We start from the raw sequence: 17563 nt of genomic DNA, 5'->3' as shown, positions 1-17563 counted from the left end.
TGGTTGTATTTGTGTAAGTAACCTTATCTTGAACGCATTTATTACTATAGCGTGAACATCGCGCACTTGCCCACGACACGACAACTGTCAAAATAAAAGGTGAGGTGAAGTGAACAGAGCAGTCAATAAACAAAGTGTATCTGCCTATTTTCGCTTCGTGCCGGGAAGCCGCGTCATAACTCAAAAGTTTATGCGGACTTTTGAGTTAATTCGTTTGGGGTTCGGAGTAGGAGTCTACTCCGAGGGTGGGGGCTTAGGTTTCATCATCATCACCTTTCATCATTTCATTAATCATCAAGAAAAAAAAATACGTCAGACATGGCTGTATGGGCATAGTTCCCTTTGCCTTACCCTTCGGGGAAAACTAAAACAAAAAAAAAAAAAAATGAACAGAGCAGTAAATTTTTCGCAGAGCTCGAAAAATGGCGACTTTACTGCCTCGTACGTTAGGTCTTGCCGAGGCTGTATTTAGGAAAAATGGGGCTAAGGTAAATGAATGCATTGTTATTTAATGTTGTATTCGGATTTCCAATTATTAGCTTCACTATTAAATCCTTAAACGCCACAGTTTTGCAATAAAATCGTTAAAACATAAGGTGTCGTTTTTGATCATCAAGTAATAATCTTATTATAAAAAGTGTTAACGATGTTATCAAATAAAATGAAATTATTGAAATAAATTATTAACATAATAACCTTGAACGCAAATTAGGGACTTATTTATAAGTTTGACCTTGTGAATTTTCAGCACTATTATGTCCTTACGTCATCGATTTAACTCCGTAATTTACGATTATTGCCCCTATTTACTTTCGAATTATACATTTTATTCATAGTTTTGCACTGTGTTCAAGCTCCACACTTTGTAGCATACAGAGTGATAGGATATCATGTAAGTAACCACAGTGTACCTATACTTGCTGCAAAGTTGGTTAGTTTTTAGTTAAAACATTTGGTGTGTTGTGTAATCATTTGTTTAGCAATATCAAGGTCTTCTTATTCGTATTTTTATTCCATATAATGCAACCCTAATCGGCTTTTAATTTAAAAGTAGTAGGTTTAATTGTTTCCTTCATTAGTATGTGTGTAGGTGTCAAGGTTAATATATATAATAGTATTGTGAACACAACAATATGTTCAGTTGTTGGCAGCATCAACACCCAGTAACAACAAGCAGCAGGTCAGGAACCTGAATGTCCATGAGTACATCAGCTACACATTGCTACGTGATGCTGGAATCCCTGTGCCAAAGTTCAACGTGGCCAAGACCAAGGAAGAGGCTGTTCAGTTTGCCAAGGACCTTAACACCAAGGACATTGTGCTCAAAGCACAGGTGAGTACTGGTTGTTTTTTTTATTGCACTTAGAAATATGTTTTTTTTATCTTGAAAAAGAAATAACTTATTTATTTATTATTAATAGCCTTATATCAGAAATACAAGTTATATTTTAAAGTTTTTCCGTAATCTACGATAACCAATTCTGTGTGCCTTCGGACAAAGGCCTCCATTTTTCTCCATTCTTCTTTGTTGTGCACTAATCTGGTCCAGGTCTTAGTGTTTCTAGCCATTGAAATTATTTCGTCGGTCAACCTTTTTAAATTGCCTACCCCTGTTTCTCTTATGGCCTCTAGGGTGCCATAGTGTAACAACTTTGCTCCATTTATCTCTTGAAAAAACAATAACTAAGTAAATACCACCACTTGTGTTGAAGTATAAGATTTTTCTCATCTATTTATAACCTGTTTATTATTTTTAATTTTATTTAAAATGCTATTGTATTTCGTTGGATATCAACCGTGTCTTTGTGTTTAAAATAACAATACATAATATATCTAAGTAATGTTTATTGTCCTTGACAAGATAGTACAATTAATAACAATAAATGTTCAGAAAATACTTGTAATAAGCTGTTATCGGTAAAAACAAAAGAGTACTTGTGGTGGACTATTCTGAGCACGAACCAAACAACAAGCAACCTATTATGAACTTTATTAATGTTTACAAGGAAACCAGATATCACTGGATTGATTGATGCAGCAACTATATACTTGAATTTGTTCCTGTTCTGATATGAAAGCACATGTTTTATTTATTTGTGCAATGATATTTTTGAGACACTGGCAGCATAAAGATTACATTCGAAATTCAAGATTGGTATTTAGTAATAGGTAGGTATGTTGTTGGAAATAAATGCAAAATTATTCTTTGTATTAAGTTTTTTTTGGGAAATTCCATTTCAATGAAAATAAGGTATGAATAAGGCATATTTTTAAATTAGTTGTACCTCTATGCATTTTCTATGTGACCTCTTGTATATATTAATTATTTGTTGCAGGTTCTCGCAGGAGGTCGCGGGAGGGGCGCCTTTAAAAATGGCCTGAAAGGCGGTGTCCGAATGGTAGACAAGTAAGTCAAATACCTATATCCATTACATTTATTATGACAGTTGCAGTTGAAAAAATGATAAAACAATATCAAAGTTTAAAAGTCAAAGTCCAACCTCATAAGATGTTGCCTTCCGCAATACATGTGACATGATAAGTCGTTACGGGGTCGCGATTGTTCACACTCAGAGATAACAATCTCATAACAGTAAAATTATTCATTCATTTGCAAACGGCTGATTATTTAATCTCATATCTCTGTATATATACAACTACATGAGTAAATATGAAAACAATCCTAAGAATTTATTTGACTAACTATCTAGTTAGTCACTACTCATATCTATGAGTAGTGTGGAATATTTAATTGGAATTGTTCATTGTTGGGGGTTCAAATCAAATCAAATATACTTGATAAAACATTAAGCAACAGTACAAATGGGCAGCCTCCATTGCTCTGCAACAATTTCTTCCAGGCTACCACTCCATGTTCTTGAGTGATTAATTTAGTTTTAATTATCAATTTAATTTTCGTATTGTTTCTAAATTGATTGAGGATCAAATCCGGACTTCGACATTCAGACTCTTATGTATGACGTAAATACGATTTGCATGGTCACCATATAAACTGGTATATCATTGTAGTTCAGGCTAATGAACTTTGTAAAATAGTTGAAAGTGTATTGATGTCACTCTGCTGATAATCTTTAGAGCATTGAACTTGCATACAGAGCTAAAACAATACATCTTTGATGTGATTATTCTGTATATTTACAATTTAATTCATAACATGACATACAACGTAACATAAACATCCTATTATTATACTTTTCACTGCTGGGCACAGGCTTCCCCTCAAATAATCAGATGGAGGTGTACTCCAACATTACATATTGCAAAAAATAATAATTACTAGGTGTTCCCCGCGACACCGTCTGCAATGCGAACTCGTACTGTAGTAGGTAGGCAGTGTGGTCTGCGTAATAATAAGTAATTTCTAATGCTGATAGCACTTAAATAAATGTATACTAATTACATACCTGCAACAATTTTATTTAAATCATTCAATTGATTTTACGTCACGCTTAAAATCCGGTATTGTACCAATGTTATTGTATGGTAAATCCAGCACAGGCCTAAACCAATCATTGTTGAATTTGTTTTCGAATTCATGTTCGAATCATGCTCAGCGGTGAAGGAAAATATCGTGAGGTAACCCACATTCCCGAGAAATGCAACTTCGGAGGTATGTGACCTAACCTGTATTGGGCTGCTATTCCCTTCGCGGGTTGGAAGGTCAGACAGACAGTTGCTTCTGTAAAAAAACGGACCTGTGAAATCTTCAGGTTAGGTAACCGGATCCTGTGAAAAACGGGATAATGCTAGGGAGATGATGATATGGTAATAATTTAATAAGTAACATTAAATCGACCGGCCAACAGTCCTGAGACGGCGGGAGACATCGCAGGCAAAATGTTGAACCAATACCTGGTGACAAAGCAGACGGGCGCCGCGGGCCGCATCTGCAACATGGTGATGGTCACGGAGCGCAAGTTCCCACGCCGGGAGTTCTACATCGCCATCATGATGGAGCGCAGCTTCAACGTAAGTTCTTTTTCTAAAGGCAAAATGTTGAACCAATACCTGGTGACGAAGCAGACGGGCGCCGCGGGCCGCATCTGCAACATGGTGATGGTCACGGAGCGCAAGTTCCCACGCCGGGAGTTCTACATCGCCATCATGATGGAGCGCAGCTTCAACGTAAGTTCTTTTTCTAAAGATATTTTTATTGTTTAAAAACGCCACAAAATACAGCACATTTGAAAAATGATTTTATTTTTAAGAACGGCCCTGTGCCGATGTTTTTCTTGTAGCTTCTTTTCCTCGGCTATACAGGTTGTGAGAAGCTGCAGTAGTTTCCCTCCCTATCTCGGCGCACGGTGCGGTAGCACACCTCGCGTCGCCCTAGCGCCACCACTGCTGAGTTGCATTTGTTTAACTTTCTAATTAACAGACATATGCATATTTTATCTTTGAATTAGATCCTTGATATATGGCTGGGTGTACCAGCCACAACACATCTTCCACCCATTATTATTCCGATCCAAATTAAGAGAAGCAGTATAGGTATGGTATTCTATACCATATCTGATCCAAATATCATGCAACAATTATTTTTATATCCTCATCAACCGTGTTGTCAGGGTTATTATAGAACCGCCAAAGGCCTTTGCCATTGCGTTATATTTTCGAATAATTTTATGTATACCCGAGCAATGAGAAAATAGGTAAATATCACGTTAAATCTGTACAACGCCATTTATATTCTATTCGGCGACGTAGCCTGGAACGTCCCTCATTGGATAATGTTTGTTTGATACTCTGTTATACAACTTAAATAAAAACGAATACGACGACTGAGGTTCTACAAATAGTTTAGTTACTTAGTAATTCATGACGTATAGTATTCTATCTATATACGTGACGTATGTATGTTATCAGTACTCGAGTATATTTTATGTATACAGTACGTAAATGAATACGTAACTGCACGGATAAACGAAGATTCCGATATATCACGATTATAGATGTAAAACAACCGATTCTTCTCCTGTAGTGTAGATTGTGAGGTGAATTACCAACCCCATCAACTCAGGTTCAGGTGTCAGGGTTATTACTGAGCCGCCATAGGCCCTTGACATGACTCACACAACCGATTTAAAACGTTGCCGTTTTAAACCCCAAACAAATCGTTTTAAACTGTTGAAAACTATCTACAACAATAAAAGAACTGTGTTTTAAACTTCATTATGGACAATTTTCGGTCACCTGACGTCATGTTTCGTTTTAATTTAGTTTATAGTTTATAGAAAGTACCCACGACGGACCAAAGAACTAAACACGCTAAGTATATTATTTTCAATAACAGTGCCCCATCCATTGGTAGACCGCCATTTGCCATGTACTTAGTTAAGAGTCTTTTTGTAATTATTTCTTTTTATTTTGGTGCAATAAAGTGTATTTGTATTGTATTGTACCTACCTATATTACACATTCAAACTACTCCGTTACTCCGTCATATCTCCTACCTCGGTACAATCAAGAAAATGTAGTTACAATTATGAAAAACATAGTCACAGCAGCCGTTTTAAACCGAAAATAAATGGTAATTTCCGTTTTATACGGCTTTTTTCGTTTTAAACGGATTGGTTTAAATGGTTTTAAGCCGGCCTTACATCTGTAATCACGACGCCGATATGTCAAGAGAGTGATAGGTAGATTAGTTAGAAAACGATGAAATCATTGTACCTTTGTTGTAAATTGCTGATAATGAATGGACAATAGAAACTAAAATCATCGGCAATAAACATGCGTTAATATGTGTCGCAAACTCAGTATGTGTCTTCATTCTTGTTAGAATGAGATAAGATTATCATTGGATCCTGTTCAAAGTTACAAGTCTTGCAAGTGATATAATGACGAATCTTCTATCATGTGAGTTGTTGGTAATCCAACTCATTATCAATTGCATCAACCCTGGTGTCAGGGTTGATTCAGAAATTGCTGCATGAGCAATAGGCCGCCTATTGTGCTTCTCTGTATATGTTGTCCTTATTTCTGTATTTTGTGTCCATTGTGCTCAATAAAGTATTTTATATATGTATCATGGATGGAGTTTTTTGCAATGTGCACCTCTACAGTCATATAGATATTGGAGTGATATTTCAATACTTCTTCTCTGGTGTCAGGTTTACTATTGAGCCGCCAAAGGCCCCTGACATGGCTCATATAACAACTACTTACTTACATCAGTAAGTAGTAACCGGGACCAACGGCTTAATCTGCCTTCCGAAGCACGGATCATCTTACTTTCGGACAATCAGGTGATCAGCCTGTAATGTCCTAATCAAACTAGAGATCACAAAGTAATTTTTGTGATATTTCTCCACCGGGATTCGAACCCGGGACCTCCGGATCGTGAGCCTAACGCTCACCCACTGGACCACGTAGGCCGCTCATACAAATAAAAATAAGCACCATTTTTTTTTGTTTTGGTGACTGAAGGGCCCTGTGATCATCGCGTCGTCCCAAGGAGGTGTGAACATCGAGGATGTGGCCGCGGAGAACCCTGACGCCATCACTTACGAGCCCATCGACATCGTGCAGGGAATGTCTGACGAGCAGATCAACCGCGTCATCCAGAAGGTAAGCGTAATATTTGCAGCATCAGCGCCGACCGCTTTTCGTTGCAACTCGTAATCACGAGTTCTTTTTTGTGACTTATCGTAGATTTGGCTCGGAGACTGACTACTTGGTCGGTCGAATGGGGAGGCCTCAATACAAAATTCAAGACAAAAGCTCTGGAGGTGTCCTAGTGGCGTAAATCTGGTGTCAGGACATTGTCTTAAAGGATAATATTCTAGAGAAGCCGCCAGAAACATCCCAATAGCAGATTAACTCTGAGAGAGGGATAACGTTGCCCAATACAAGTTAGGTCACATATCTCCGAAAATACATTTCTCGGGAGTGAGAAGTGAGGAGCCCTCACGATCTTTTCCTTCACCGCTGAGCACGTGATAATCATTTATGATCCAAACATGAATTCTAAAACAAATTCGACAATCATTGGTTTTAGACCTGTGTTCTAATATGCCGCGGATAGGTCTGTATCGGGGTCCTGAAGTGTTTGTTCTCGCGAGTTCATTGGCCATCTCTACGGCTACAGTAATCGGGTCGTTAGGATTATTTTGTATTACTAAAAATAACGTCTTTTACATGTACAAGTTTACACTACTAGGAGTAAATGATTGTGTGCTTTATAGATTGGCCTGGGCGCAATGGCCGATGAGGTGTCTAATGTCATCAAGAAGATGTACGAGCTGTTCTGCCAGAAAGATGCTCTGCTCATCGAAATCAACCCCTACGCAGAAGACGCTCTCACTGGAAAATGTGAGTCAATTTTGTAGAAAGAAAGATACATTTATTATTTTAGGACGCCGCAACAAGTATTATTGAAATCACTGGATTCGACGACATTTACAGAGAATACAAAAAAGTTCTGTATCACAAGTTACAGATTATTATTTTTTTACAACATAAGTTGATGACTATGTCCCAAAATCCTAATTGGAGTAGTTGAAGTACATCCATCACAAAATGAACTAAGTACCCACGCTTTACCGAGCTTTCTGTTAGACCAAGGCGATAGGTGGTAAGCCGTATCGCGGTCTATAATGGTCGAACATACTGTATTAGTATTTAAAAAAAAAAAACTCATTATAATTTTATCGTAAACAGTCGTGATGTTAAACTGGATTTTTGTTATGAAATTATATATTTTTACAGTCTTCTGCCTGGACGCTAAATTCCGATTCGACGACAACGCCCAGTTCAGACAGAAGGAGCTGTTCGCGCTCAGAGACACCACACAGGAGGACTCGAAGGAAATTGAAGCCGCCAAATTCGACCTCAACTACATTGCCCTTGACGGTAAGAATGCGCAGACATTACTCAAAACAAGACGCCACCATTTTTTTTATATACAAAGTAAAGCCACAGATAAGGTAATAGTTACTACGTAGTCAAGCTACGATGCTGCATTTGTGGCATGAGATACACAAATATACGTGTGTGGCATATAGTTTTATATAGTTTACTTGTCTTCGGATTACTTGTCTCAGGCAACCCCATTAGGGATTCCGTGACTTTATGTATGTATAGTACAGTCATGAGCAATATCATGTACCCACTTTAGAACCCTGTCGCACTATCATAATTGACATTTAATGAGACTTACGGTTTAATTTGTCACAAAAGTTAATGTGACATGGGTATCATAGTGTATACATATTAGTACTCGTGACCGTACGATGACCTTATTACGAAGATGGATAATAATATTTCATAAACTTTTTAACCCCCTCAAAGAAGTATTTTTACGGTTCTGAAACTCAAAAGATAAACCCTTAAGGATCACTTTGTTGTCCGCCCGTTCGTCTGCCATGACCCCCTTTCTCGAGGTATCAAGTTGAAATTAACATCGAATACTTATGTCTGCGGTTTCTTGAAACTGTAAATAAAATTAAACTTCTAAATCAACGCAATCGAAAGATACGACCGTTACTAGCCTCATTTTCTTGGCAAACAAATCGCGACCTATTTGGATGTATGGAGACAATAGTTTTAAACGGCAAAGTCAAAGCTTCGGGACCCTCGGTGCGCGAGTTGGAATCGCACTTTGCCGTCTTTTCTTAGTATATCCGTATAAAACAAAGACTTTGAAACGTCAATGTAACAGGTGTTAGGAGCGTATGTAATCCAAACCAACCTTGAAAACATTGAACTAATAATATGATTGGAATTGTTGCGTTAATTGCATAAATTAACACGTGCACATTGCTATGTAAATAATTACTATTATTTTTGTTGCATCCGAGCTCTGGCTACTATATATATAATATATATTATTACTATGTAAAAAAGTTGGCTTCAGGTCTAGCATGTTTTGTTGATTAGATCAAGTGATCAAACAGTGTTTTAACTTACTTTTTCTACTCCTCTACTTTAATCTGGCATTTAAATAACCAAAAAGTCTAATATAAGTACATACATAATTAAACTCTTTGAAAAAGTGTACGCTCTATGGCCTATAAAAGCATTGTTTACAAAGAGTAACTGTACTATAATGTCGCCAAAAAAGCATTGTTGTTGTTTTTTTTTTTTGACCTGGAAACTGGCACCTTTACTTTGTTTGGTGCCATAGATATACTATAAAAAAAAAGTATACATTTGCCGCCATTTTCCCGCGCGTTGGAAAATAAATTGGAAAATTTTTGTGCTTCGTTTAAAATTACGTCGTCGTAGAAAAAGTATTGTATGCAACGTTGTATAACTAGGTCAAAAAATGCTCGTGGCGTCTCTTATTGCGATGTTCGCCAAGGCTCACATCGCAACTCACGCCACTCGCATTTTTTGACCCTTCTTATACAACTGTTGCATAAAATACTATTATAATTCACAATACTTTTTTATATTTATCTTCGACCTTATAGTCTATGTAGATTGTGCATGTTAATGTTAATATACGAAACTCTTGATACTGTGGTCATCTACGTCACGATCCACACTACAAAAGTAAAAACCAGATAGACGGACAACAAAGTTATTCTATAAAGGTTCCTTTTTACCTTTTGAGGTTGGAACCCTAAAATGAAATAAGTTGGGGGTTGAAAAACGGGTCTATAACTTTAGTTCGAATGTCAGTAGAGCGATGAATGCTTATTCGACTGAAATATTTTTCGAATTATGCTTTTAACGAAAGATCATTCTTCCGAGTCAACTTTGTATCGAACCCATCCTTTACCGACGAACGGTAGACCGAAGCATTCATCGAACAAGAAATGTGAGTTGTTCGATGAATGCAATTTGACAGTTGCACATACAAAAGTGCGCAATGCACACAAATTGCTTTTTTAGATGAATTGCTTCGATGTGGCCTTTTTAACCCCCTCTATAGGCCCTTCTTCCCTCGTGTGGGTTGTGAGGCCAATGAATGACCCCTTTGAGCCCTGCTGTATGAACCAATGCGTATCTTGTGTTTAGGTAACATCGGGTGCATGGTGAACGGCGCGGGCTTGGCGATGGCGACGATGGACATCATCAAGCTGTACGGCGGCGACCCCGCCAACTTCCTCGACGTCGGCGGCGGCGCCACCGCGCAGGCTGTCTCGGTAAATATTTATTTATTTACCGCTGTCCACTCTCCGCTCCCCACCAGCGGCTGAGCTAGGTTCCCTCAATTGACCACAGATTATAGAGATATATACAAGGAGTTAGTGACATCGTAACTAAAATTTTGAGGGATGATTCAGACCATGATTCTGAGTTGACAAATTTTCCGTCGCAAAAGTATGGAACTGAAAATAATTTAAAAATACTAAAAAAAACATGATATTTGCGACGGTGAATTCATCTTGATATTAACTCAGAATTGTGGTCTGAATCATCCCACTCTGTATTCGTTACGATGTCACGAACACCCTGTATAGGATAGAGAAGAGCCAATTATAGGTTTATCACAAACAGAAATCGTTTTTTAAACTATTATTATATTATTATTAACGCAGTTGATAAACCGAATATGGTGGAACACGCGTGCGTCTCGGGAAGAATGCGATAAACCTGTGTAAAGTCCGAGGTACGCAAACAATATCGTCTCCGGATATTATCAAATAATACAGACAGTCATTTCATTCGTAAGATTTTTTTTGTTTGGTTGTTGAAACAATGTACGTAACGAACGAATTGAAATATCGACGGCCTTATACACTATTCAACGGCCGCCGTGGTCTAGTGGTTGATCGTTAGGCCCTCCGGATTCGAATCCCGGTGGGGAAATATCACAAAAATTACTTTGTGATCCCTAGTTTGGTTAGGACACTACAGGCCACTACGGACCTGATTGTCCGAAAGTAAGATGATCCGTGCTTCGGAAGGCACGTGACGCCGTTGGTACCGGTTACTACTGACTGATGTAAGTAAGTAGTCGTTACATGAATCCTGTCAGGGGCCTTTGGCGGCTCAATAGTAACCCTGACACCAAAGAAGAAGAATTGAAATATCACTCCAATTTCTATATGGCTGTAGAGCTGCACATTGCAAGAAACTCCATCCATGCTTTTTCAATATTACAATTTATATTATTAGGCAAAAATTGTCTTTGATAAAATACGTATTCCAGCGTCTATTGGTTGAAGCCCTCGTAATTATTCACGCCGCGCCATCAACCATCCTGTTCCAAACTCTAGTATGAGGCGCGGCCCGTGTTCCGGGCAACTAATATTTTCAAAGAGTGGACTGATATTTGTTCGCTGTCGGAATTTTAAAGAGTGACTTTAGTTATTTAAGTAGAATCTAACTTAAGTTTGATTCCCTCATTCAGCGCTTATCGCTATCGACCCACTAGGGTCGATTAATTCTTTCAAATATTATTCCTCTCAGACGACGCCCTGAGCCGAGGTTCGCGCCCAACTGGGCACCTTCAGGCCTGTTGTCTTAAACGTTGTACCGGGTGAGAGCCTTCAGCGCTTCCCATTTGTCCGGCCAAGTAGTTAATGCCATCTGCGGCAAATCTACAAGTCACGTCAAAAAAATACTTAAGTTTGTACTGCACTATTGATATGCCAGTTATAACAGTTTGTAAACAAAATGAATAAGTATTATAGGCGAAAGTGCATACACACTCGAGGTTTCAAATAGTTATAACAAAGGTTCCCTTATTTTATTTGCAGGAAGCTTTCAAGATCATCCTTGCGGACCCGAAGGTGTCAGCCATAATGGTGAACATCTTCGGCGGCATCATGAGGTGTGACGTCATCGCCGAGGGCATCATCACCGCCGCCAAGAATCTTAACATCCAGATTCCAGTCATCGTGCGCCTTCAGGTACGGTCCGAAGTACTGATTATATACACTTTTGAAACCATGTCACATTAACTTTTTCGACAAATTAAACCGTAAGTCTTATTAAATGTCAAATATGATAGTGCGACAGGGTTCTAAAGTGGATACATGGTATTGCTCATAACTGTACTATACATACATACAATCACGGAATCCCTAAAATGGGGTTGCCTGAGACAAGTAATTCCGAAGACAAGTTAATATGCTGATTAATGACCTTGTTTTGCCTATCCATAGGTCGCTGGTTCAAATCCGGCTCGAAGGACCATAAAGTTGTACGGTGTTCCAGTACAGACTTTAAATGATAGATTTGATTTGATTTACGATGATTTATTGATAGAAATTAAGTATAAAAATGATAATGAGTACACGCGATGATTGCTGATTGTGAACTGAATTGCGTTGACCTAAATTGCATACAAATGATGAAGAGTGCTGAGGTGACAATGTACGGTCGTTGCCTTTGTACCGTACAAGTAACCTAACTAAATTTAAGATGATCTGTGCTTCGGAGGGCACGTTACGCCGTTGGCCTGCCGGGACCAACTACTCATCATCACCAGCCCATTAACGTCCCCACTGCTGGGGCACGCGCCTTCCTATGGATGGATAGGGAGATCGGGCCTTAAACTACCACGCGGGCCCAGTGCGGATTGGTGGTTATTAACGACTGCTAATGCAGCCGGGACCAACGGCTTAACGTGCCTTCCGAAGCACGGAGGAGCTCGAGATGAAAACTTTTTTTTTTGTGGTCACCCATCCTATGACCGGCCTTTGCGAAAGTTGCTTAACTTCAACAATCGCAGACCGAGCGCGTTAACCGCTGCGCCACCGAGCTCCTCAACCAACTACTATTACTATACTATTTACTTCATTAAGCATGTAGTTGTTACATCACACGAGTCTTGTCATGGGTCTATGTCTTCTCAGTGGGGCTAACATTCGCAACGTGATAAAAGTCACGGTCATTTTATCGATTCTGACGATATAATTGTCGTTGTGTCGATTGGTGCTAATATGTGAACCCAATTAAGTCATGGCGTTCTGTCAAAATACGAACGAAATACACGTGGTACGCATGTTAAGGGAAAACAAACTTTTTGATATCGGCAAAATATTATCCCTGCAGCTCAATAATAACCCTTTTTTTTTGTAACGAAGGGGTAATCCTCATGGATACCTCGCCACCCGAGGGAGCGACGAGGTTATGTGGGACTCCTACCGACTAAAACCCCTCCGACGGCCCTCTGCTGTGCATGTCGGGGAGCTCCGGGATCTCTGTCGAACGCACCGGTGCTCCCCTCGCACTTGCTTTCAATAAAGCACGTCCCGGGGTAGATCCCTACCCCTACGCCATCCCAGTTTTACGGCGATGCGAGGCCATATCGCATTGCCGTCCATCTCAGAGATCGTGTGTTGAGTGGTTCGGGCCCCCGCCCTTACCACTCACGATCCCCAGTGTCCCCTTTCAGTCGCCTCTTACGACAGGCAGGGGGTACCGTAGCCCTATTCTTGCGCCCGGGACTACAGGGCGGAGCTCAATAATAACCCTGACGGCGGGGTTGAGAATCCGTCATTGAGCTTGAGCTTACAGCCCACAAAAGAAAGAGAGAGAGAGGGAAGACAACATGCAGTCACTTGTGATACAAAGTTCTAATATGGACATGACCGTGGATAAGACGTGCCGTATCGTACAAACAACATTTATTTGAAGTCCACACGTGTTTCTATTCCGGCAATGAAATTTGGTGCTGTGCCATTGGAATTAGACTTTCACTACTTGTGCCCATTGTGAAACTAAGTAATGAAATACAAGTACAAGCTGTTTATTTGTGTATTGACATCTTTGTTCACATATACAGGGTGTTGGTGACATCGTAACGAATACTCAAGAGGGATGATTCAGGCCATGATTCTAAGTTAATATCAAGTGGAATTTTCCGTCGCAAAATTCATGTTATTTTTTTAGTTTTTTTTAATTATTTTCAATTCTATACTTATTGCGATGGAAAATTCCACTTGATATTAACTCAGAATAATCAGCTGAATCATCCCTCTCAGTATTCGTTACGATGTCACTTACACCCCATACAAGTACATACAGTAGCCATACAAGTAGGTATGGGTGTTAGTGACACTGTAACGAATACTGAAGGGGATGATTCAGACCATGATTCTGAGTCGATATCAAGTGGAATTTCTTGTCGGAGAAGTCATGAAAATTTTAGAGATTATTTAAATTATTTTCCGTTCCATACTTTTGCGACGAAAAATTCCACTTGATATCAACTCGGAATCATGGCCTGAATCATCCCTCAAAGTTTTCGTTACGATGTCACTAACACCCTGTATTGGTAAATGCACCCATGCAAAAATCAATCAAATTATCGTTCCCATGTCAATTTTGATGTATATCAAAAAGAGTATTTCAAAAGAGTCCTAAAGTGTCATATGGTGGTAATCTATTTTAAACCTTAAGTAACAGAGTTAACTATGGAAACACCTCGATTTGACGGTGTATTTATTTAAGGTCGAACCACAGCCCTCCATTTGATAACATGCCTAGCATTTTTTAAATATTTCCTTGTGTTAACAGGGCACGAAAGTAAACGAGGCGCGGAAGTTGATCGCGGACTCCGGACTGCGCATCGTGCCGCGCGACGACCTGGATGAGGCGGCCAAACTCGTCGTCCAGCTGTCGGAGATCGTCGGCCTCGCCAAAAAGGCCGGCGTCGAGGTGAAGTTCGACATACCTAAATACATGTTCGAGAAGTAGACCGCTCAGTATTCACGACGCGACGGGTGATATTCCACCTACTTTACAATACAACGGAGCCAGGACTGGCTGGAAAGACCAGATTTTGCCTCAACTAGGCGCTAACTAATAAGTAGGTTGAATGTCGTCGCGTGTAAAGTATGTGACAAATAGTCATTGCATTATATTACGAACGTAAATGTTGTGTGCATTGGTAACTTTTAACAGTTCAAACCAATATTCAGACAAAAATCTTTATACAAACGAGTAGACGGTATTAAGACATTATGGTAATATGCTTATGCGCACTCGATGTGTTCTTAAATGATATTATTCACTTCGATCACACACGTAAAGTACGAATTAAAATACGGGATAAATATTTGATTGTAGTTAGGTAAGATAAATATTTCTTATTATATTTTTTTCTTTTGACCTATGTACTTTGTGATAATTTTACATTTCAATTATTCGCTGTATACTAATACCTCACATATTCGTAGCGTATGTTGGGTATTCAGGAGAATCGGTTTTTATTGTGTCGCAGCACTTAGTTCAAGCAGATTTCTTATTTTGTAAGTCATAATTATTTCATTCATAAATTATTTATTTACATCATAGTGGTGTTGTAAGGTAGTGAATAAGTTGTTGTTGATTGTTAAGTAGTTAGTTCAAATTATTTAACATGTATAAGGAACACCCTGCATTTCATGTGATAGATGTGCTTTGCAAAGACGGTGCGTGGTTGAAAACCGCGTCATACTTTTGTGAGTCGCTGACAACCAAAAACTTCAATTGTAACGTTGCGTACTGTAATTTATATTCGATTGTACATTCATGCGACTGTCCCAGGGACGTCAAAACGTGTATCAGCGCAATAATCATTGTATTTCCTATATGTATTATAAAGTAGATGTTCTTTTGTAAATAGCAACAATTTGTTAAGTTCATGTATTAAAATAAATTTAAATGGGCAGTTGTCGGAAAGTTATAACGCGCATAATGTCGTTAACTTGTTTACATCATCATATTAAATAAACTATATTAGATCTGATTAGTTGTTATTTATTTCACCTTCACTTAAACCTTATTAGTTACTCCTCCAGTACAAACTCAGTTCACTCAGGTTAGTGTTTGTATACAATTTAGATAGATCTACGGTTGAATTACATTTAACCGTCTTTCATTGCTTCTATCATTTTCTGTCACTAAGAACCGTCACTCGCTAGAGCGATAATGCGACTCCACGCGGCGGAATACAACTCCCGCTTTATATCTCGCTCTAGCAAATAACGGTTCTGAGTGACAGAAAAGGATAGAAGCATAGGAAAGTGCGATGCGTTGTACTTAGTTGTCTAATATTTTTTTAAAAAGGGAACGGTAGTGAATAGGTCCAACTAGTCAAATCAGTTACTTTTTACTAAACGCCAAAACACGAAAATACTATGGTAAAACCAAACCATTTTTTTATGGGTTAAAAGCACACTGACGTCATGGAGAAACGTGAAAAATGTCTGATTTATTACGTTTTTATTGATTAAAATTTATAAATAAGTTAAATAGAAAAAAGAAAATGGTTTTCGTTAGTTTTAGATCTTTATTTAGTAATCAGAATTTCATAGATTATATTAAATCTAGTGCAAGTGCCCAATTTTATGTTTTTAGCACAGTCCGGACACATCCTACAAAAATCTCGTTCCTTTCATATGGTGAGTCGCCTTAGCACGTGCGAATGAGAGGGATGAGAGGTAAACTAAGCACGTATCGGTGAGGGACCGAGTGTCGTATTATTGTTTATTCTGTCCTAAGCTTGAAACAGTTCATATCCTAAAGTGGTTCGTTGATACCATTTTAGCGACGGACACATTATCCTCACACATCTCGGGCATTTTGTGGATTACTATAAATATACGCTTCGGTTCGACATAGGGTAAGCAACGAAAGCGCCACCTTGCTTACCAGTCCAACGCCAGGGTTAGCAGTGGCAAACTTCTAGTTGTTTCGATCATAATATGAAGTGTTTATTTCCATATATGGTATGGCGCTACACACTGTGTTGTGTTCATAGGTGTCTATGACTCACATGAAAGGAGGTGGCGGTGGCAGCAGCAGCAGTGGTGGCGGAGGCGCCAGCGGCGGCAAGACTTACGGTGGCAGAAAGTGCCCGTTGTGAGACAAGTCGTGGCAAAACAAGAGTATTATGAAAATGTTGCTATACTTACATTTTGTAGGCAATTTTATTTTAAATCGAGGGAGTTATTTCCGGCTGGCAATTTGGAACAAGTAGTTTTATTCAAAGTATTTTATCATAATTTGTTACTTACCCTCTTATAAATTTTTGATAACGAATATATCTAAACAAATTGCCTCTCAGAAAAGCTCAGTGATATTATTTATGTTTTTATGATTTATTTATTGACTTTGTAAGTGTTGTAAGCATATTTTACATATCAATATAGTCGAAATTTCTTATGTGAGTATATTTTGTAGTGGTGTATTTTTAAGTTAACCTTACACTAACGAAGAAAGTGTTTTTTGCGTAAATCATTTTAATAAACCTGTATAATATGATTATGGTTTTTTTATTTCATAGCTACATAGATGGAGTTTCACCGAGATATGTATGAAATCAAACTCGTAAAGTATTTACGACACTAACGTTAATAAAAACATTAAAGACTAAGTTGTTCCAATCAACAAATATACTTACTGAGACAGTTTGAATAAAGTGACAAGAAACAAGGACAATTAATAATAATTTGTAATATAAATGAGACTGCAATTATTCATAGGTATCTATTACCCACAAGAAATGAGGTGGTCGTGGTAGCAGTGGCAGCGGCGGTGGCAACTTTGACGGCAGAAGCCAGGAAATGCCAGGAAGTTATTTGTAGCGGCGTAAAAAGTATACGACAATGTTACTATACTTATATTTCTTTTGTAGGCAATTTTATTTTAGATC

General features: G+C 38.6%; 1 protein-coding gene across 2 annotated transcripts; it reads left to right on the top strand.

Moving 5' to 3' along the window:
* The first annotated feature begins 352 nt into the window (after positions 1–352).
* On the top strand, positions 353–15655 carry LOC126381862 (succinate--CoA ligase [ADP-forming] subunit beta, mitochondrial). 2 transcript variants are annotated; one of them, XM_050031396.1, is made up of 11 exons: positions 353–488; positions 1142–1333; positions 2337–2407; positions 3828–3873; positions 4030–4146; positions 6451–6591; positions 7209–7335; positions 7732–7875; positions 9988–10115; positions 11676–11828; positions 14443–15655. In XM_050031396.1, the coding sequence occupies exons 1-11, from the start codon at positions 423–425 to the stop codon at positions 14620–14622; spliced, it is 1365 nt and encodes a 454-aa protein (XP_049887353.1). In that variant the 5' UTR covers positions 353–422; the 3' UTR covers positions 14623–15655. The 2 variants fall into 2 exon arrangements, with proteins under 2 accessions (XP_049887353.1, XP_049887352.1); XM_050031395.1 differs by lacking the exon at positions 4030–4146 and having other exon boundaries at positions 3828–3990.
* The last annotated feature ends 1908 nt before the right edge of the window (positions 15656–17563 follow it).

The sequence above is a fragment of the Pectinophora gossypiella genome, chromosome 3 (assembly GCF_024362695.1).
Source record: "Pectinophora gossypiella chromosome 3, ilPecGoss1.1, whole genome shotgun sequence".
In the NCBI taxonomy this organism is placed as follows: Eukaryota; Metazoa; Arthropoda; class Insecta; order Lepidoptera; family Gelechiidae; genus Pectinophora; species Pectinophora gossypiella.
This window is presented reverse-complemented; position numbering and strand designations above follow the sequence as displayed.